General features: G+C 43.9%; 1 protein-coding gene across 27 annotated transcripts in view; it reads left to right on the top strand.

The window, feature by feature from the left end:
• Nucleotides 1-23,577, top strand: part of KCNMA1 (potassium calcium-activated channel subfamily M alpha 1) — a 781,282-nt gene that overhangs the window by 569,289 nt on the left and 188,416 nt on the right. For all 27 annotated transcript variants that reach the window (XM_070056975.1, XM_070056978.1, XM_070056976.1 and 24 more), the window contains 1 exon segment: nt 2,099-2,254. In XM_070056975.1, the coding sequence (XP_069913076.1) occupies nt 2,099-2,254 (156 nt within the window).

Genomic DNA, 23,577 nt, shown 5'->3' with positions numbered 1-23,577 from the left:
TTCACATCGGGGAGGACAGAGTCCTCTCCCCCAGGAGGAATCAGTGCTAGCTTAGGACTCAGGGTTGTCACAGAAGTAGATTTTTGCAAAAAGGGAATTTCACAAGAGTGGCATTTCTGACAGCAGTGCACGAAGCCCTTGACCTTGTTCTTTGCACAGCAGCCTCCTCCATCCTCCTGGTACAACTGTGTGTGCTGTCTTGCAAGTGAGGGAGCTCCTTGTGTCTGCTGATGCATGGGGAGAAATAATTTGAGGGCCATGGACTCTTGGCACATGCAGAACCATGCTCATCCTGCTTTGTTCAAGGAGCCAGAGTCAGGACCAGCTGGTAAATATCACACTGCCTTCCCGGGCCACAGCAGAGAGCTGGACTGGAAGAGGAGCAACCGGGACTAGAACCCGGCACCCCAGCCGGGACTAGAACCCGGGTTGCCGGTGCTGCAGGTGGAGGATTAGCCAAGTGAGCCACAGTGCCAGCCCATTGCTGGCCTCTTAACCATTCTTCAGAGGATGTTTTCCGGAATGCTCACCCTCTCTTGTCTTCGCCACTTTGCTCTGGGTGTTAACACCGTTGATCATTTTCCTTCTTTAAGTCTGACTGTTGAAACTGGATCAGGGGAAGGCAGTGGAGGATGGTCCAAGTCCTTGGGCCCCTGCACCCACATGGGAGACCAGGAGGAAGCACCTGGCTCCTGGCTTCAGATCAGTGTAGCTCTGGCCGTAGCGGCCTTTGGGGAGTGAACCAACGGAAGGAAGACCTTTCTCTCTCTCTCTCTCTCTCTCTCACTGTCTATCTGTCAAATAAAAGAAACTGGATCAAGTACTCTGGAACCCATCTGCCCAGTTCACAACAGGATGAAATGCTCACGTCCCTGTGTCTGTTTTTCTAGCAACCAAAGCTTGGCTTTCTCTGTGAGGCGAACGTGATAACCACTACACTATGGAAATCAATGACAGCTTGGCTTTCTCTGTAATGTATCACACAGTTGGGCTCTTCTTGAGGCTGTAGTCACCCACATTCTTTAATGTTGCTCTGTGTTATTGTTTTTTTGTTTGTTTTCTCTTATGTCTGCTACCAATGAGGTCTTCTCATTTTGAAATTATGGAATTGGTTTTTTTAAACCAAGTTGCCATACTTGACATTAGGCCTTTAATTATTTTTTTTTCCCTCTGATTTTTCCAACTCCAGAGAACTCTTTGAATTTCACTTGTTTCAACCAAAGTATAGGGAGGATTTTCAAAAAGTTCATGGAAAATATATATTATGAACAAACTATGCATGGATTTCACAGAATTTTTTGCACCAACATAAACTTATTTTTGACCTCCATTTTTCTATCAAGTGTTTGCAACCCCCTCTTATTGTCTGCCAGTCTCCCCTGTAAGCTGCTTAAAAGTAACTGGGTAAGCATTTCTCCAGGCCCTCGTCTCAGGCTCTGATCTAATTGTCTATAGGAGCACGTTGTGAAAGGTCTACACGGTGATTTACCTGGTGATCTGGGGCAGTGGTTCTCAGAGTGCAGCCCCCAGCTCAGCAGCAGCAGGAGCAGCATCCCCCCAGCACGCCAGACATGCAGGTCCCCAGCTGCACCCCAGATCCACTGAGTCAGAAACGCAGGAGTGAGGCCAGCAGTCTAAGGCTGCACAATCTGTGATTTTGTTGCCTGCTCAAGTTTGGGAGTCCCTCATCTGGAATACTAGAAAGGCTCCTTTAAGAAAATCCAAAATACTCAGGCATCTGACAGTCTCACAGTCCACGTAAGGAGCCAGAGCATGAACAAGCTAGTCAGACGTCCTCGTCTCCCAACTGATGTGTCTGTCATCACAGGAAATCCCCTGTGGGCTCTCTCGGGCTCCATGGCAAACCCAAGGGGAGAACTTGGACTCCCCGTAGGTGCAGAAGCAGCATTCCAGAGAGACTGGAGTCTGGCGGCGCAGAGAGTAGAACAAACCACCAAATGCCAGACCCAGGCAAAGCGAAGCAAGGATGAGTCTGGATGACCCTGAGTAATTGGGCAGTGCGGCGTTTCCCAGAAGAGATTCTAAACAATTGAACATTTCACAAAGCGAGGTCTCATACCTGGTTTTGTTTCCCCAGGCCCATCTGCTAAACATCCCAAGCTGGAATTGGAAAGAGGGTGATGACGCAATCTGCCTTGCAGAGCTGAAGTTGGGTTTCATAGCCCAGAGCTGCCTGGCCCAAGGCCTCTCCACGATGCTCGCCAATCTCTTCTCCATGAGGTCGTTCATAAAGGTAACGTCTTCTCTTATTAGAGTGCATTAGCCTGGGATTCCATGTGTCGTGGGGTTGAGTAGAGAGCACGGCTTAAACTCAAAACAGATCGATGGGCCTTAACCACTTTGGTTAAGAAGAAATTCCTTGTTATGGATTTGGGCACAAGGCCAGCTCCTTTCAAAATTATGTTTTTATTTTTATTTGGCACATCCATGGCCATTAAATGATTGTTCAAAGCACAATCCTCTCTTTTTTTAGATAAACCACATGTTTATCTATCAACAAAGCCTCCGCTGTTAAAACAAAAATATGATTTATATACATTCCATATGGCACCAGAGTGCCTAAAGAAAAGAATTATCATTTTGCTCTTTTATATCAAGTGGCTGGTGGACCTCTCACTGTGTGGATAAATGCAAACCATGTGTTTGTGCTGAAGCCCAAACCCCAACAACATAATTCATTTATTTATTTCTGTACAATCAAGGAGGCCAGCAGGGCTGACATGCCATGGTTATTTGAGTGGAAAGTGAAGCGGTGAACTGAGGCCTTCATGCTGTGAGACAACAGCCTGGATGTGTTCTCCTTCTCAGCCAGTACTCCATGGAACTGGCAGGACAGCCACTCCTAAGTCCCCAGAGTGGCCGCTACCTGATGAACAACCCAGGCAAGGAGAGGAAGGCCCACCTCCATCCTCACATGCCAGGCCAGCCCAGGAATCTGTTCCCAGGGCTTTGAATGAAGGCCCCAAGTCTTTGCAAGGAAGCCTTTTGAATCCCGGGATAACAGCAACTCCAGTCTTTACCCTTGGATTGTTCTTAGCTTAGATAGCTGAAGTGGCAAACTAGTGCCATGAACATGTCTAGTTGGGGCTTTTCTGATTTGCAACTGATAAAACTAGCCCCTTATCTGGTTTGCATCCTCCTTCCTGTTAGATAACCAGCTGATGTAGTAGTGGTTGAAGATAGAAATTGACAGGTACCCACAAAGTCCCAGAGGCTCTAAAATCTACGATGTGAGACCTCCAGCATTTTGCTGCCATGGCTGCTGCATCCACCACCAATGGACTATTTGTTGGAGTTGAAAAAAGGACCCTGGCTACAAGAGAGGGGTGGGTGGGAAGCTTGAGGATGAGATTTGCTAACACTCACCCTTGGCATCTCTGAATTGTTAAACGGAGCAGGAGTTTTCCTAGGTCCTTACCCTTGTACCCACCCAATTAGCATTATTTAACCAGTAGATAATTAACATTGCTCTACAAGAAGAGCAAATTGTTTTGGCGCTTCCTCGATGATTTTACTAAGACTCATTGCGATTAATACCTTGATTTCAAAACTCCTCCTTTTCTCATTATGCACCCAAAGACTGCAGCTCAACAGCACTGTGAACTCCAACTCAGCTCACAAAGAGGGGGACCACCTTGCCTTAAGTGTCTTTCTAATCCAAGCTGCCATTTGTCCTGCATGGACAAATCTCAACACAGGCAAAGGGGAGGTGGCAGGGGGGGTCCTCTGTGACTCGGTTTGGAGGCAAGTCCCAAAGCCAGACGTAGCCTTGTGTCTCCCAGGGCTCTTGTGTTCAGCGCTAGCAGCCCAGGCCTAGGAGAGAGGACGGTCACCATGGAAACCCCTCCGCCTCCTTCAGCTGAGCCCTGGTGGTTTGCTGCCCACAGGGGATTGCTCACAGGACCCAGCACGTGGCCTGCGGAGCTGGGCTCTGCTGCCTCATGTTGGTGTGACATGGGGCTTGGCAGGGCCCCACCACAGATGGGGCCACTTGACATGCGTATGTTTTGATTTTGTGGTGCCTGCATGGTAACTAGAGCTGCCTGTCAAGAAAATTAATAGAAGGGCTGTGAGGCTGATTCTTCAGTGTTATTCCCAGCAGGGAGAACTTCTGCCTGACTCGCCTCAGGACGCTGAAGGGCCTCACCTCCACAGCCAAGGATGGCCCCTCCAGCTCTGCCGGAACCATTGCCAAGTTCCTATTTAGGAAGAGCCTGTGGGGAAGGCTGGGCCAGGCCCTGATGTAACTGGAAACATGTTTCCCTCCCAGGGTTATGTTGCCACAGTATTTCTGTCCCTGGGCCAAGTCCCCTGTGTTTGGAAGTCACTCTTTGAATACTGCCTTTTGACCTTGAGGTGGCCTTTGAGTTGGAATTCACTAAAGTGGGTGACCTGGAAATGACAAGGCCTCCATCGTATAGTTCCTTTAGTTACCAGAGGGACCATCCTCCACCTTCTGTCTTGTGCTTACCCTCCAGATTCCAGGTCTGTGTCTCCTTTAGGTCATGGTGAGCACTGCAAGGGTGCTGTCCTTGGTATGTCGTCTTTTTTTTTTTTTTAACTTTTATTTAATGAATATAAATTTCCAAAGTACAGCTTATGGATTACAATGACTTCTCCCCCCCATAACTTCCCTCCCACCCGCAACCCTCCCCTTTCCCTCTCCCTCTCCCCTTCCATTCACATCAAGATTTATTTTCAATTCTTTTTATATACAGAAGATCAGTTTAGCATATATTAAGTAAAGATTTCAACAGTTTGCACCCACATAGAAACACAAAGTGAAAAATACTGTTTGAGTACTAGTTATAGCATTAAATCACAATGTTTATATATATAATATATATACACACATTATATATATATATAATATATATATAATCTCTTACTCCAGCGTCACAAAAGCCCTCACTTATTTTTGTTTGGGGGCAGCAGGTGGAGGAGGAAATCTATAAAAGGGTAATTGTTTACTGAAATTGCTTACTTCCCCAGTGGCCCCCCCCCCATTTTCTTTGGTGGAGAACTCATCAGCACTTGCACAGGGCAGGGGGCCATTAGCATGGAGAAGGAAGGAGGCTTTGGCAGCCCTTGGTCTGTTGGGAACACTTAGCATTTCTGGAAGCCAAGGGTGAAGTGTGAGCTTGTCCTCTCCCTGGCCCTGGGCAGGTATTGTGTGCCTCGTGGTGCTATAGATTGCACTCTAAAGTAGAAGAAATGAAGCAGGACTGTCCAAGCGCAGGTCTGCCCCAGGCAGAAGCACGGTGACTGTCCACTGGGCTTTTTATTAGACATGAAACCAGAAAGGCAGAACTGAAAGTGAGGGGGTGAGGTGCAAGAAAAAGAGAAGAATTGCTTACATAGAGGAATCACAAGAAGCCCAGCCTATTTTTATTTTTTATCTTTTCTGACAGGCAGAGTGGACAGTAAGAGAGAGAGAGACAGAGAGAAAGGTCTTCCTTTTCCGTTGGTTCACCCCCCAATGGCTGCTTTGGCTGGCGCACCGCGCTGATCTGAAGCTAGGAGCCAGGTGCTTCTCCTGGTCTCCCATGCGGATGCAGGGCCCAAGCACTTGGGCCATCCTCCACTGCACTCCTGGGCCACAGCAGACAGCTGGCCTGGAAGAGGAGCAACCGGGACAGAATCCAGCGCCCCGACCGGGACTAGAACTCGGTGGGCTGGCACCGCAGGCAGAGGATTAGCCTATGGAGCTGTGGCAGCATCGGCCAAGAGGCCCAGCCTAGAAGAACCAATAAGTATGGGGCAAACTTATTTATCCCTCCCACCAATGTCAGTCTCAGAGATGCTAACCATAGGGACCCAAGTCGTTGCCCTGAAATGCTAGTTCCCAACTGGGTATGTTACCTCTGAATTGATGTAAACTTTTTGGGAATCCACTTATATTTTTAAAAAGGTGTATTTATTTGAAGGGCAGAGTGACAGAGACAAAGGGAGAAGCGGAGAGAAACGGATCTTCCATCTGCTGATTCCCTCCCAAAGTGGCTGCGGCAGTTAGGGCTGAGACAGGCTGACGCCAGGATCTAGAGACTCCATCCAGATCTCCCACGTGTGTGGCAGGGACCAAAGTACTTGCGCCATCTTCTGCTGCCTTCCCAGATGCATTAGCAAGGAGCTGGAACAGAAGAGGGACAGCTGGAACTCAAACCAGCAGTCTGATATGGGATGCCAGTGTCACAGGCAGCGGCTTAACCCACTACATCACAATACCAGTTCCCTAGCCTACATCTTTGGGAGTAATAAATTCCTGAAGTTTTCTAACTAATGTTTAGAAAAAAAAATGTTTTCCTGTTTGTTCTTAATTTACTCCATTTAAACTTCAAGGCAAGGCCTCTGCAGTTTCTAATGTGCTGGAATTCAACAAATCCACTCTAATCCTTTGTCCAATATGTTCAGGAAAGAGACTGAGATTGACAACCCAGGAGTCATCAGTAGCTGTTGCTAATGACAGCCTGTGCATTTTGGGTAAGAGAGTCTTGTCTTCACCCTTGAGTTCCTGTAAGTATTGTAGGTGAATGTCCTAGTGCTTGTAACTTATCTACCTCTGCATTATCAGCTGGGCCTAGAACAACCTGTTCATTTGCCAGTATCTAATCTTCTGTCATTGGCCTGTCCTGTTCTACTGAGGATCTCCCTGACATCTTCTGTGAAGACCAAGACAATGAACTTATTTAGCCAAGCTGCCATTGTGCCTGCCCTGCGTGAGTGGCCACAGTTGCTCTCAGCTTGGCTTTCTCACATGATGTCATTTCAGATCTATTGCTTTTCTTGTTTGTGAGTCTTACTATGTATACTTAACTTTCTCTTCAACATGTAAGGTTTCAAGTCAGGGCTGCCCCTGCCATTTTTATGAGTTGTGCCATTATTCTTGCTAGGATTAACTACTCTTGGATATGATAAATTGCACGTGTGTGTGTATGTGTGTGTGTGTTTAGAAAGAGATTAAATCTTTTTTTTTTTTTTTTGACAGGCAGAGTTGGACAGTGAGAGAGAGAGACAGGGAGAAAAGTCTTCCTTCTGTTGGTTCACCCCACAAATGGCCACTACGGCTGGTGCGCTGGGCTGATCCAAAGCCAGGAGCCAGGTGCTTCCTCCTGGTCTCCCATGCAGGTGCAGGGCCCAAGCACTTGGGCCATCCTCCACTGCCTTCCTGGGCCACAGCAGAGAGCTGGACTAGAAGAGGAGCAACTGGGACAGAATCCAGCACCCCAACCGGGACTAGAACCTGGGTTGCTGGCCACGCAGGCAGAGGATTAGCCTAGTGAGCTGCGGCACCAGCCTGAAAAGAGATTAAATCTTAAAATTCTTTTTTAGTCTACATTGAGACTTTGAAATGGTTCTTACAATTGCCAACTATTTGACTCTGTTAATCTACCATTTTGCAAACACACACACACACACACACAAACACACCTGCATGCGTGCAACCTGTAACATGGTATGCAGTCCATAATTATTTCTTTGGAGAAGACATGGGATGCACTTTTGTTTTGTCCTCTTTTTCACAAGATTTTGGGTTTGTGGATTTTTGGATACTAAATATTATTTAATATCCGTCATATAAACTTGCAGCAAAACATAATCCTTGAACTAATCATAGCCAAGGGAATCATTTCAGTACCAAAATACAGGTTATATTAACATGTATAAGTGTTTGTACATATGCGTGTATGTAAAATCTAGTTCAGGGTCTAGAAATATATATATACATATATATATATATATGAACCCTGGAAAATTGCCCAAAATGCACAGAATCCACACCGTGTACTGAGCCTTCTGTTGACACTTTATGTGCATTGTCTCATTGAATCCTCACAATGCCTGTGCCCAAACTTGGCCCTGCTGTTATCCTCACTTTACAGCGTCAGACAAAGTATAGTAAGAGAAGTTCAGCATCCTGCACAGGGCATATAGCTTGGAATTAACATTTTCAAGCCTTCAGTCCCAGGGAAATTGGTCCTAGGTTTATCCTGAGGATGCTGGAAGAACATAGGACACTTGCTAAGAGGAAGCCTCAGCTGGTACCACCATCTTAGCGGAAATCCCAGCTTCCTATAGTTCATTTTATAGAAACTGTTGATTCAGTGGAGATCCCCTGGACAGCTGCCAGATTCTAGTCTGTGTGCTAATCATACCAGCATCCTTAGGGCCAGAACTGGGACGTGTGGATACATGCTTGCACAGCCTCTCCTGTGGGTCTTGTCATCTTTCTTTGTAGCCAGCTCTAGAAGGGCAAAGTTCAGTGTTTCCAAGAGGTGATAGATTTAGCATAGGCTTGGCTGAGTCTGGGTAGGGAATGGCTTAGGTTCCCAAGAAGGGCTTAGCATCACACAGGGCTATATTTGATTGGTAAAACTAATTGAAGTCTGAATCAAGTGAATCCGAAGGGGTGGGATGGCTTAGATAGGCACTTCTAGGAAAAAAGTAAATGTATTAGGGTTCTCTAAAAAAGTAGAATCCAGAATATTTACCAGAGAGAGAAGGAGGGAGAGAGGGAGGAAGGTAGTGGTGGTGGGGAGAGAGAGAGAGAGAATAGAGATCACTGTAGAGAGTTTGTCTGGCAGAGGAAGTCCACGTGGTGGAAGTGAGGTAGTGAAATGAAAACTTCTGTTTATCTCACAATATATGGGTGATTTCACTCTAACTATTGGTGTCCTGACAGTGGACTTGCACATATTTCTCACCAGCAGCGAACAGCCACCCAATACAGTTATACTCACTTTCTTGGTAGTTGCAATTATTCTTATAGCTTTTAGATACACAGACGACTTCAAACATAGGTCTGTACCCAGAACCTTGCGCCTGAGCCCATGCTTAGCTTCTCCCTTTGAAGGTCCCATCTCATCTCAAACTTAACAGACTCAGAATTGAAGTTCTGTTCTTTGTCCATAACTCCATTCTTCCATTTTGCTATTGGTGTTCTGCGGCTCAAACTAGAAGCTTTGGAATCATCCACAGCTCCATCCCCCCGCCCCCCCATCAATGTAATCCACTTCAATTCAGCATTGAAATCTTGGTTCAACTCTGAAAATATGCCCAGAATCTGAGTGCACTTAACCAGCTCTACTCCTGCAACTAGATCCAAACCACTGTCCTCTCTCTCCTAGACGGTTACATCAGCTTCTTAACTAGTCTGCCGACTCTGCCCTTATCCTCTGCCCTTACCCTCTCAGTCTACTCTTTCCTGAACAAATGCTTCTCAAGTGGATGCTGTTCCTCTTCAGTGTAAATCTCTCTGTGACATCTCATCTCACCGGAATCGAGTCCTCATGGGGGCAGGTATTTAGTTTACTGGTTAACACACTGGCTGTGATGCCCACGTGCAGCATTGGAGTGCCTGGGTTCAATTCCTTTCTCCATCCTGATCCCAGCTACCTGCCAGTGTAGTCCCAGGAAGACTGCTGTTGTGGCTCAAATAATTGGGTTCCTGACACCTATGTGTGAGACCTGGGTTTAGTTCCTGGCTCCTAGCTTAGTTCTATACCTGACCCCAGCCAAGTAGGTTTTTAGGTAGTAACCCAGCAATGGGAGGTGTCTGTTGCCCCATCTCACCTCTCTGACTCATGAATGATTGAATAATTGGGTGAATGAATGAATGAATGAATACTTTACAATGGTTTATAGAATAAATTTGGGTTCCTATGATCCTGTTGGCTTTATGTCCTAAATGCTGTCCTGCATATTAGCCATGCTCCCTTAGGTTTTTCTAGGGCTCTGTACTTGCTGTTCTTTCTGGCAAGGATGTTTGTTTGTTTGTTTGTTTGTTTTTATTTGCGAGGTAGTGTTACAGAGGGAGAGACAGTGGGAAAGGTCTCCCATCTGCTGGTTCACTCCCCAAATGGCTGCAGTGTACAGAGCTGAGCCAATCCGAAGCCAGGAGCCAGGAGCTTCTTCCAGGTCTCCCATGTGAGTGCAGGGGCCCGAGCACTTGGACCATCTTCTGCTTTCCAGGCCATAGCAGAGAGCTGGATCAGAAGAGGAACAGCCAGGACACAAACTGGCATCTGTATGGGATGCTGGTGCTGCGACTGGTTACTTTACCTGCTATGCCATAGCACCAGTCCAGTGTTTTTCTCTTAAGTTGCTGCTGGACTTCCCTCTGTGAAACCCCTTTTTATTTTTTTCTCACTATTAGTTTTCCATTGAGATCTTCTTCTAAAAATTTGCTAGAGTTGCATTTTTAAAGGAGATTTAAAGAAACTTCAGATGCAGACTTATTTATTCACTTATCTAAGAGGGAGAAAGGGAGAGAGCAAGAGCTCCCACTATTCCCTAAAAGCCTGTAATAGCGTGCGCTGGGACTGAAATCAGGAGCCTGGAACTCAATATGAGTCTCATATATGGGTGGCAGGAACCCAACTACTTGAACCCTCACTACTGCTGCTAAGGGTCTGCATTAGTAGGAAGTTGTGGTGAGGATTTGAAGCCAAGGATCAAACCTCAGTACTCCAATGTGGGATGCTGGGAGTCTTAAGTGGTGCTTTAACCACAATGCTGAATGCCCACCCATAAAAATGAACTTTTAATTGAAGTATAATATTCAAACAGAAAATAAGTATAACAAAATATGCATGTTGTTAAGTATCCATAAGTTAAACTTTCTCACATAAAACATGACCTAGATTAAGAAACAGAATATTATCAGTGCCTTAGGCTGTTTTTATAAACCAGATGATGATGTGTTATTGGATCTGTTTCTGGATCCCTTGGGGAGAATGGGCGTCTTCACAGTGTCAAGCTCTCCAGTCTGTGAATATTGTATATCTCTCATCAAGGAGTTCCAAACTCTCCGATCTATGAATATGGTATATCTCTCATCCAGGAATGTTTTATGATTCAACAGTTTCCCTTGAAAGTACATAAAAATCATGAAGCAAGTGACTAAGTTCATCAACTTTTCTGGTGCTTTGGGGCATCACTACAGGGAGTAGGTGTCCCACTGTATCCTACTGTCTAGGAAGGATTTAGACATTCCCCTTGATGTCACATGGATGGAGAGAGTTTCCATGTGGTAGATAACATCAGACTCGTAGACATTTGCACCACCCTTCCCTGTACAACCCAGATATTCTCACATCCACACCTGCTCTCCTAGAGTTTTTTTTCCACATCATTATTTATTATTCATTTCCCTAATTCCTGAAGTCATGTCAGCAGCAAAGGGCTACTTGCTGAATCCTCAGTATGTGCCACTGCACTTGATTGCATAATGAACCAATAATAAATGTTTGTTGAATGAATGAGTGAAGGAACTGTTACTCAGCCTGTAACATAGAATGGGCAGTCAATGTTATAGACAACTGTGTGAGACCAGGACCAGCAGGGACTTACAATTTGGTGTGATTTTGGTGCTGAAAATTTCTTCTTTTGCTACTGCATGTGATTCCTTTGCCAAATTAAAGAGCTTTGACATGGTGTAGAGACTTGGACTGCAAAGCTCTATAATCCTGGCAAGGATTTCACAGAGGCTGGGTAGATTTGGTTATAAATCATTTCAACTGCCAGAAAATCCAGTCAATGTGTTGTTTCAAGTCAAATCCAAACAAACACCCATGAATTGCAATGAATGTGCTAACCCTCAGTATCCCATTTGGGTTAACATCATTGGGCATCCCTTTTCTTCCTGCTTGAATCTCATTAGATCAGAGACTTTCATACAAATGCTGCTCCCTTGAGAACACCCATTCTGCCCAAGATCACGAGACCCACCTGAAAGCAGAACAACTTTTGTGAAAAGTTTTTCAAAGAAAGAGAAAAGTAATCCATAAGCTATTAACGGGGACTCGGTTCCCTTATGACCCTGGTAATTTCTAGAACATTGAATTAAAGAGTTCTCAGACCTTTACAAATTCTCAAGGCAAACATTATTAGCAAAGAGAAGCCCATGCAACGTGTTAGAAGATTGCCAGAAAATGTCAATGGAACTTCTGGATAAAATAAAAGAAGTTGGGGCTCCTTCTCCACATCTTCCTCTCTTCTTCCCTCCCCCTAACATGATTAGAAAGTCATTTCATGTGTCTTATATGTTTGGTCAATCAAAGCCAAACGTACATGATTGATGGTGGCAGGGAACACATTTAACTCATTATTCTTTACTTTGCAGCAAAATGATTTGTGTAAACTGTCTGCCTAGCATTAAAGGTAAAACAAACTTAGAAACCCCAAAATGTTATATTTTCATCTAATATTTTCCTTTTGGTTTTATAGTTGTAATCACATATGGATTCTTTTATTTGGCTTTTGGCATGTGCTGAACAAAGAGGCAGGCAATACAGAAAGATTACGTAACATGAAAACAGAGCGGGTGCCCAGAGAGGATGGAGCTGCAAGAGCCACACAGGCTGGGCTTGATGTGAAAACCCGGCAGAAGCCACAGCTTCCCTGGGCTCTTATCAGCTAGCAGGATATTGTCACCCAGGCGAAACAAGGGCCATCTCCTTGAATGAGCCTATTGTCCCATCAGACTGAGCTCCTTTGGACAGTATAAGCCTTCGATTAATTTTACGCCTTCCTGAGAACACCTGCGCATCCACAGGTCGAGTCCACCTGGCCTCCCCAACTTCAGTTTTTTAACTTGGGCTTTAGGAAAACCATCCGCTACTTGAGATTGTTCAAGCAAAAATCTTAAAATGCTTTGGAAACCATAAGGTATAAAAATCTCAGATTCCCTTATTACATCTGTTGGCTATCACAGCTCTAAAGCAATACCAAGTGATCAGTGCACAGAACAAAATGATGAGACATTTGGAATGTTGATGCAGCTTTCCGACAGAGAGAGGTGGTGCTCATGACTGATTTCTTACAGTGGATATTTTTTCAGAGACTTTAGAATTATACTAGGACCCTGAGTTTGAACTTTTTAGTTTATAAGATACATGTTTCTATTTCAGGTACTTTTATTTGATCAGGTACAGAATCATTTTCTTGAGTATCATATGGAAAATGTGCAGATACAAAGTAGCTAATGTCTCTGACTCTGCCTCAGCTATAGAGAAGGAAGAAATAGCACCCACTTCCCTTGCTTTCTGGATGGGGAAAACCAGAAGATGACTTCTGGTTGCACAACAGGTTGGGGGACAGTAGAGCTAGGGCTGAAGTCTACTAGATTATTGGATTCATAGCTCTATGTTTTCTCTACTATATTCATTGCTTCCTCTAGCAAAGTGTCTCACATAGATAAGCAATGCTTGGTTTTATTTGCAGATCAATAGCTTCTAAGAATAGAAACGTCTCTGCAGTATTTGTCGAAGTAGTATCCTGGGTTTTCTGCCAAGCATGCCAAACAATGTGATAGAAAAATTAAGATTTTGGGGCTGGCGCTGTGGCGTAGCAGGTAAGGCCGCTGGCTGCAGTGCCAGCATCCTATATGGGCATCGGTTTGAGTCCTGGCTGCTCCACTTCTGATCTAGCCCTCTGTTGTGGCTTGGGACAGCAGTAGAGGATGGCCCAGGTCCTTGGGCCCCTGTACCCATGTGGGAGACCCAGAGGAGCCTCCTGGCTCCTGGATTCAGATCATCCCAGCTCTGGCCTTTGCGGCCATCTGGGGAGTGAACCAGTGGATGGAAGTTTCTCCCTCCCTTCCTCCATCTCCCTCCCTCCCTCCCCACCCTCTGCCTTTCAAAAATAAATAGATAAATCTTTTAAAAAAATTAAGATTTGTTTTGAAGGTAGGAAATCCATATTCTGCCCTGTTCTCTGTGTGACGCCCTAGTTTGAAAGCAGTCTCAGGCATTTATGTGTTGATGAAACCATAATGCCTTATAGCACGGGAGGGTGTGTTGCTCAAGGCAGGTGCTGCAACTGAGCAAGAAAGGGGTTGATGACTTATTTAATGAGTGAGATGTAAGACAGCCAACGAGCTTAGTCTCAGCCCTCTGAAGGAAGGAAGGAGTGGGTCAGAGCACAGTATGGTGGACTTGCAGCCCGGAGGAGGTATCAGAGAGGGTAAAACCCAGAAGGTTAAACAGTGTTGACAAAAGAATGAAAAGAACTTTCCAAGGAAGAAAAGTGTGACTGGCCGGTGCCGTGGCTCACTTGGCTAATCCTCCACCTGCAGCGCCGGTACCCTGGGTTCTAGTCCAGGTTGGGGTGCTGGATTCTGTCCCTGTTGCTCCTCTTCCAGTCCAGCTCTCTGCTGTGGCCCAGGAAGGCAGTGGAGGATGGCCCAAGTGCTTGGGCCCTGCACCCGCATGGGAGACCAGGAGGAAGCACCTGGTTCCTGGCTTCGGATCAGCACAGCGCGCTGGCTGTAGAGGCCATTTGGGGGGTGAACCAACAGAAAAGGAAGACCTCTCTCTCTCTCTCTCTCTCTCACTAACTCTGCCTGTCAAAAAAAAAATATATATATATATATGGTTAACCCTAATCCTCAGGGACTCCTAATGATCATAATAAAAGTATTCAAGTAACTCAGATAATTTGGGTGCAGGTGATAGGATTTTGAACTCATAAATCTCCAAGGTTAATAAAGAAATTGAGTTGTATCCTATTTAGCATTTCTTTTGGCCATTTTCTGTGATCCCATAGTAAGTGTAGTGCCATGGAGGGTTCAGCCACTGTCTGAGATGCCGGTAGCCCGTATGGGTACCTGTCTAAGTCCTGGCTGCTCCACTTGGGATCCAGCTCCCTGCTAATACGTCTGAGAAAAAGCAGCGGAAGATGGCCAAATGGTTTGGGACTCTGCCACCCACATGGGAAACTTGGATGAAGGTCCTAGTTCCTAATTGCAGCCTTGCCCAGCATCCCAGCATCCCAGCATTGGCCATTGTGGCCATCTGGGGATTGAATTAGCAGATAGAAGATAGCGCTCTCTCACTCTCTCCTCTTGCTCTTTCAAAATGAAGTAAAAAAAGATATGTGGTTCCACTAAGACTTGGAAATGATTATAATTATGCAGATATCTCTTTAATGTTATTTAAAAAATAAATATAGTAAAATTGATTTTTGTGTGTGTGTGTATGTAGCTGCATGCATTTTAACACTTAGTATAGAGTCATGCATTCACCATCAAAACAGGATTTAGAATAGTTGTAGTACTCCCCAAAGTCCCTCACACTCCCACTTTGAGTTGCAAAGTGAGGCTCCCACCACATTGAGTCCCTGGCAACCATGTTTCCACTCCCTATCACTGGAGTTTTGTCTTTTTGAGTACGTCAAGTGAATGGCATCATGTAGAATGTAACTTTTTGGCTTTGCCTTTTTTCTGTATAATTCCCTTGTGATCCATCCTGGTTATTGCATGTATTAATATTCCATTCCTTTTTTATTACTGAATGGTATAGCACTTTGTGGATGTACCACAATTTATTTAGACATTCACCCATTGGGCAGGATTTAGCTGGCTTCCAGTTTTGAGTGATCATGAATAGAGTGATATAAATAATTGTGTAGAAGTTTGTGTGAATGTAAATTTTAATTTTTCTGGGTTAAACACCGTAAGTAAGACAGCTAGATTATAGGGTAAGTTTATATTTAAACTCAAAAGAAACTGCCACAGCATTTGCTAGAATGGCTACAGCATTTATCATTTATCATTTCTGTCAGCAGTGTGTGAATTGCTCTGCATCCTTGTCAGCACTTGATGTTGCCAGTCTTTTGATTTGAACCATTCTAATAGGTGTGTAATGATGTCCTGTTGTGGTTTCCACCTATGTTCCCCTAATGGCTGCTGCTATCGAGCATCTGTCCATTTACTTATTTGACATCTGTGTATCCTTTTTGGTGAAGCATTTGGCAGAGTTTGTAGTTGGTTTGGTTTTGCTGCTGAGTTTAAGAGTTCCTTATATATTCTGAATATATTGTTGGATATGGGATTTGTAAATACTTTATTCTAGTCTGTAACTTTTCTTTTCATTTTATTAACACTATCTTTCCTGGAGAAAAGTTTTTGATTTTGAAATTTTCCCCCTTAAAACGTTAAATGTACAGTTACTGCATGACCCAGCCATTCTCCCCCTTGGCATCTACCCAAGAGAAATGAATCCATATGTGTCTGTGTTGGTTCCTATGGCTGCTGTAATAGATGACTGCAAATGCAGTTGCATAAAACCACACATACATTTTTTTCTCTTCCTTTTCTGGAGGCCAGGATTTTTTTTAAGGTTTTAAGGATTTTATTCAGTGAGAGAAATGCACAGGAGAGTGAGGGCTTTATTTAGGGGAGAAAGAGAAGTCTAGAAGGTAAGTCGGGCCCATACCAAGCAGAGAGCAGGCCAGTAGCTACGTGGAGCAAGTGTGCAGGTGGAGAGAGGGACTGAGCAGCCCAAAGGCTCAGGGAGACAAGCATGGCCAGGGCAGTAAGGACAATAAAAGGGAGAGGCCCACTGTGTTCCAGGCCTTTGATCTACTTCCAAAGGGGAGTGGCTAGATAGCCTGATTGGCAGGTGGGCATCCAGGTTTAGGAAGGTAGGGGTACGAGATCACACAGGGGTGTGGTGAAGGCCTGGTCCTCTAGCTCACAAACCTAATCAGTGTTGTCCTATCTGCCTGCCTACATCATTCCCCACTCCGACGAGAGTTTCCAGCCCTTTATCTTAAGGGATGTTGAAGGGCATAGATTCATCATATCTTCTGTAGCTGCTTCCTGCTTACTAGGGGCGTAGCACAGGTCCTGCCTGTCCTGGATCTGGAAGTCTTGGCCTATCTCATCTAGCAAATTCACTTTATGAGCTGTATGTAGTAGCCTGGTCACCACCAATGGCTGTGTCCCCTGCATGGTTAGTTATTCCCAGAAGTTGTTGAGTTCTGAAACATATAAGTTTGTTAATTAACATAAATAAAACTGGAACAAAACTAGTTGCAAGTGGGGTGCCTCCTAAGATGGAAAAAACATATCTTACAGACTCCCAGATAGTGGGCAGTGATTGGCTACCCTTACGTAGGTTGTAAAACCATTTAGCTTGAGCATAGAGAGTTATAATAGAAGGACCCATTAGGAATTTTATTGTCAATAACAGTTCCCAGGGAGAATCAAAAGAAGAGATACGTTCACTCTGCCTGCCTTAAAGTACAGCATTCTTGATGTGACAAAAGCGAAAGCTTTACTTATCTTTCTGCATTTTGAAGAGGCACTTAAGGTCTCGATTGGCTTACAGGCCTAATCAGGCATGTCTTTTGAGTTCACTTGTGAAGACTTAAGAGGTAGAAGCTTAATCCTAATTTTACTGAGGCGGTCATGTGCAGTAGCCCCTGGTGAGGTTCCCTTCATTTAAGCTGCAGAAGCCAGGATTCTAAAAAGGAGTATTGCTGGACTCATGTCCAGTTGCTAGCAGGGCAGTATGTGGAGAAGGTGTCTCCTTGCATTTTCTAGCTTTGCAGGCTGCTTGGGTGCCTGTCTCCCAACCTCTTCCTCACAACACTCCAATGTTTTGCTGCCTTTGTCACATCTCCTAGTTCCTCTTCCTCAGTCAAATCTCTGTCTTCTTTGGGGTTACATATAGGGTCTTCTTGGATTAGCCAGGAGCATTTCTCTATCTGAGTCCTTAACTGACATCTGTCAAGTCGTCTTTGCCAATGAGGTGACGTTCACAGGCCCCAGGGGTTAGGGTGTAGGTATCTTTATTCATTTTACTGAAGCCTGCCCCTCAATCTTCATAGATCCACACCCATCCCATATGCAAAATACATTCTCCTCATCCCAAATCCCCGAAAGTCTGAGCCTTGCAGCATCAATCTAAGCCTGAAATCTCATCTAGAGAGCACCAACTCAAGTGTTCCAAATGTCATCATCTAAATCCTTGCGGGTGAGACTTTGTGTATAACCTATCCAGCGATCTATGAAACTAGAAAACAGTATTCTGCTCCTCCAGTACAATGGTAAGACCACCATCATAACAGTTACATTCTCATTCCAAAAGGAAGAACATAGAAGGAAAAAAGGAGCTAATAGCAACCCCCGGCAGTTCTGAAATCCAATCAGGCAAAATCCATTAGGTTTCAAGGTCTGCTAATGAACCTATGTGGTTTAAAATTGGCTTTAGGTAATATGATTTCTCTAACTATGTTCTTTTTCAAAATTATTTTGACTATTCTAATGTCTTTGTCTTTCTGTATAAATTTTAGAGTCAGCTTGTCTATGAATTCATGCTGGAATTTAAAAATATCCATCCTTCCCCCATCCATCCATCTGTCCATCCACAGTGACAGGGAGAGGGAGAGAGGAGGGGCAGAAGAATAGAGAGAGGAGGGAGGAAGGAGAAGAGGGGAGAGAAGAGGGAGGGAAGAGAGAGAGTGAGGGAGAGAGAGAGAGCCTCTCCCTGCTCGTTCATTCCCCAAATGCCCACAACAGCCACGGCTGGGCCAGGCTGAAACCAGAACCCTGGAACCCTGTCCAGGTCTCCCACGTGAGTGTCAGGGACCCAAGTACTTGAGCTGTCATCTGTTGCCCCCCATGCACATTAGCAGGAAGCTGGATTAGAAGCAGAGGCAAAGTATCTGGGATTCAAACTGGCTAATAATTAACTCATTGTATAACGATACCCAGTCTCTTGCTGGTATTTCAATTAGAATTGTGTTAAACCTACAGACCAAGCTAGGAGAGCACTGATATTTTTGCTGTGTTGAGTCTTTTGATCCATGATTAGAATCTTCTCATTTATTTAGGTCATCATTGTTTTCATCTGCCAGTGTTTTGTAGTTTTCATTACAGAGATTCTATGTATCTTTTGTTAGATTTATAGTTAAGTATTACATTTTTGAACTATTATAAATGACATCATAAAAATGTAGGTTTGCAGTTGTTCATTGGTGGTACATAAGAATACATATTATTTTTCCATACTGTAACCATAATGTGCTGGCTAGTTCTTTTTGCAGAATGTTGAACAGGAGTAAAATTGTATGTGTTTACTCCATTCTCAGTCTTAGGGGGAAAACATTCAATTTTTCACCATTAAGTATGATGTTAGCTGCAGGTCTGTCATATATTCCTTTCTTTTGAAACTGAAGAAGTTCCTTTTTATTCTTAGTTTGACGAGAGTTTTTTGGTTTTGTTTTTAAAATCACTTATTAATGTTGAATTTTGCCAAATCCTTATTCTGCATCAGTTTATATGATGGCATTTGTTTTATTTGTACTAATAATAGGGTAGTCTGATTGACAATAGAATAGTGAATCAGCCACCTTGAATTCCTGGGATTAAACTGCATTTGTTCATAGTGTAATTTTTTTAGATATATTGGTGGATTGATACACTAATATTTTAATGAAGTTTTGTATTTTTATGTTTTGGGAGAATATTGGTTTATAGATTTTTTGATCATATCTGTCTTGATTTAGTGTCAGAGCAATGTTGGATTCATAGGTGAATTGGAAAAATTCTCCCTTCCTTTTATTTTCTGCAAGAGATTCTGTAGAGAATTGATGTTATTTGTTCTTGAAATGTTTGGGTGAATTCAACAGGGAAATCTTCTGGTCCTGGATTTCTTTTATGAGAGGTTTTTTAACATGAATTCAAATTCTTAAATATTTAAAGGACTGTTCTGGTTATTTATTTAATCCTAGGTGAGTTGTGACAGCTCAAGGTTTTTGAAAAATTAGACTAATTTATCTGAGTTGTTCAATTTATGTATGTAGAGTTATTCACTGCATTGCATTATTGAATTTTCAGTGTCTTCAGGGTATACAGTGATATCCTCTTTCATTTCAGATTTTGTAATTTGTGTCCTCTCTTTTTTTTTATTCATCACTCTTAGTAGATATACATTTTGCTGATCTTTTCAAACAATTGCCTTGTGTTGTTTTTGTTCTACTTGCTTTGGGCTTATCTTGCTCTTTTTTTCCCTAACTTCTTAAGAAGCTTAGACTGGCCGACACCGCGGCTCAATAGGCTAATCCTCCGCCTTGCGGCGCCGGCACACCGGGTTCTAGTCCCTGTCAGGGCGCCGGATTCTGTCCTGGCTGCCCCTCTTCCAGGCCAGCTCTCTGCTGTGGCCAGGGAGTGCAGTGGAGGATGGCCCAAGTGCTTGGGCCCAGTACCCCATGGGAGACCAGGAGAAGCACCTGGCTCCTTGCGCCGGCCACAGTGGCCATTGGAGGGTGAACCAATGGCAAAAGGAAGACCTTTCTCTCTGTCTCTCTCTCTCTCTCTCACTGTTCACTCTGCCTGTCAAAAAAAAAAAAAAAAAAAAAAAAAAAAAAAAAAAAAAGAAGCTTAGACTGTTCATTTGAGGAACTTCCTTTTTAATGCTGGTATTTAATACTATAAATTTCCTTCTAAACACTGCTTTAACTGCATGAAACAAATTTTTGGTAAGTTGCATTTTTGTTTTTATTCAGTTAGAAATATTCACTAGTTTTACTTGAGTCTTCTTTGATCTATCAGTTACATAGAGGTTTGTTGTTTAATTTCCAAGTATTTGGAGATATTCCTTTTATCTTTTGATTATTGATTTGTACTCTGATTCCATTATGGTTCAAGAACCTACTTTGTGTGATTGCAATTCTTTTGAATTGTGAAGTTACATTTTATGGCCCAGAGTGTGATCTTCAGTCTGAGTTTAAGAAGCATAGGGATTCTACTTGTTGTTGAGTATTCTATAAATCTCAATATCAGCTAGTTTTTTTTAATGGTGTTTGGTCCTTCCACACCCTTGTTCACTTTCTGTCTACTAGTTCTACTACTAGTAGTACCATAATACTACATACTACCTATTATCACTGTGGATTCTTATACCTTAGTTTTGTCAGGCTTTGCTTTGTATATTTTGAAACCCTGTTGTTAAGTATGTATACATTTGGATTGTTGTGTTTTCTGGGTGAATTGAAATTTTATTTTATTTATTTTATTACTGTATTTGAGAGAGAGAGAAAGAGAGAAGGGAAAAAAGAAAGGGAGGGAGGAAAGGAAGGAAAGAGCGTAAAAGGGAAGGAAGGAAGGAAAGAGAAAGAAAATCAGTGATTTCCCCCATTTCTCTAAATGTTAGGAATCCCATTTTGTATTCCTTAGGCCAAATTGACAGCTTCTAGAACTTTATCGGTCCACATTCTAACAATCATATCCAGCTTTTGAGCTGCTGTGAGATCAGGCCAGAGGCTACCAGAGGACAACACTGCTGATTGGTGGTGCTTCAACGCTGGTCTTCTTCCTTAATCCACCTGCTACTGTTTACTTCCCAGAGTCTTCCAGTAGCTTCTGCATGCACTCTCCAAGTCTTATAGCTGAGAGACAGGATGGACTGTGCTTGCTCTGTCTTATGCAGAACCAGAAACCCAGCTACTTCTTTAGGAGCCTCTGTTTGCTCTTTATGGTCAGAACAGGGAACATATTTACCTCCCTTGCAGTGCTGTCCATATCGCGTCTCTCCAGCATATTCTAATAGTTACTTTCTTTGGGGCAGATTTGAGGTAATCCACCTTTTTATAATTCAGCAAGCTGCATTACAAAATGCCATCCGGCATATCTCCTGGTGGAACAAGGTGAGGTGGCTGCTCCAACATCAGACTCATTTGGCTGATTTAGAGAAACTTTGGGACACCTCTAAAATGACTCTGAGATCAATTTAGGTACCAACTGCCGTCTTGGAAAAATAGCATGCAATAAAACCTTTCAACTGGGTATCATTTTTGTAGTTTTTATCATTAACTGCCACATGTATTTCATGGTAACAAGAATGATGCTGTCCCACTGATTAGGCTTTCATGTTCAGAGAAATATGGTTGTCCTGACTCGATGGCTGTGCACTAGGAGATGGGAAGCTAACTGACAAGCATGAGAGGTAGCACTCCATCCCTTTCCCTGTATCCCATCAGTAGATTTCCTGCCCACTAAGGGATAGCATGTGTCTCTGTGCCCACGGAGCTTGGTGTGCGAAGGCTCTTTCTCAATCTGCCAGGGAAGTCTGTGTTTATCCCTAGCTTCCATGTCTGTGACATTGCTTTTTAGGACTCATTTCCCCCTTCCTAGTCTGTGACAAAATAGGTGTAGTTTCTTATTTCTCATTTTAACTCAAGTTTGGAAATGAAAAGGTCATTTCCTTCAGTGGTGGGATTTTTTTTTCCCCTTGACTAGACTAGTGAGGAGGGAAGCAGAGAAAAGGGATATTTGGTGCTGCTTTTAGGATGGGGGATTAAATTTGGTCATCCAGAGATCTCTGAGGGTGTTTCCTTATCCTGTTTATACTTGGAACACCGTGTTATAGAAACTCACTACCACAGTCCTCGCCCTCCCCGTTCACCCCCGTTTGTGAAGTGTGAGGGGAGTTATGTAGTGTGCAGTGGGAGGGAGAATGGGGTAGGGTCGAATGGAAGACTTTGATTTAGGACCTGATTTGCTGTAAGACCTTGGGAAAATTCCTCAAGCTCTCTGAGCACCATCTTTCCTTGCTGCACAAAATAAAGAGTGTAAAGTACTATTGGGAAGCTTACCCAGTGCAGGAAGGCACCTAACACGTGGTTATCTATGCATGTCAATGTATATCAACGCTGCTCCCTCCCCCCTTTAAAGAGTAGGTAGTAAGTGCTGCTCAAGTTTCTCTTTGTGGTGAGACTGGGGTCACTGGCAGCAGAAGACAGAGGCATGGACCTGGTGTCAAACCTTCCTCTAGAGCAGAAAAAAGGACTCCTTGCCTGTGATGCTTAGAATTCTGTGTCGCTGCCTTTTGAATTCATTGCCTAGGGTAGCAGGGGCACCAGTGTTCCTCAGCCTGAATGACACTGGTTTCCCCAATCCTGTCGCTTTGTGGTCACCCTCCACCCCCAGGGCTAGATGATTTTATCTGTCAGAGTACCTGAGAGGCACATCTGTCTGGCTTTTCCCAAACCTCTACAGTGAGTGGAGATTTGCTGACTGTTCTTTCTCATATGCTAATGAAAACCCACCCAGCAAGTGCAGCTGTGCCCAGGGAGAGCCCATAGTGGAAGTGACTGGAGGAAGACAGCTGGAATGAGGTATCTGTGCAGAACTCAAAGAAGGTAGCAACCTCCTGGTGCCTGCCTAGTAGATCGAAATGTGTAATACAACTTGAACTTGCTCATGGCCTGAGTGAGCGAGGGGTGGAGAGAGCTCCCTCTACTCAAACTGGATCATCTCACATATCTTTCTGTCCCTTCTCATCTTATGCTAACTATAGGGGGAGAGCAAGCCTGGCAGTTTTTGGGGGGGATACTGAACTATCATGAGGCTGAAGCTTCCCTAGAAATGCAAGAAATTGAGGTTAGAAGAATTACTTTGGTGAGCCATATGGGATGAGAGGGATTGAGTCCCTTCTCCCAAGAGGAATGTGCAAGTAACTACAAAGGTTTCTGACCTGCAGAAAGCAGGGGTCCACTCAACTGTATGCAGGACAGGGGCCAGAAGTCAATTACAGATGGTAGCAGGGGCTGAGGACTCTGACCACGGATCACTCCGCTTCTCTTCCCACCTGGTGCTCAGCCTCTCCTCCAAGTACCAGTTGAACAATCATTTTAATTTTTTAAAATTTATTTTCATTTTATTTGAAATACAAAGAATGAGCAATCTTTGATCCATTGGTTCATTCCTCAGCAGTCAGGGCTGGGCCAGGTTGAAGCCAGGAATCTGCAACTCAATTCAGGTCTCCCACA

Source organism: Oryctolagus cuniculus, chromosome 15, assembly GCF_964237555.1.
Source record: "Oryctolagus cuniculus chromosome 15, mOryCun1.1, whole genome shotgun sequence".
NCBI lineage: Eukaryota > Metazoa > Chordata > Mammalia > Lagomorpha > Leporidae > Oryctolagus > Oryctolagus cuniculus.
Note: the sequence above shows the minus strand (reverse complement) of the source record. Positions and strands in the feature narration are given on the sequence as shown.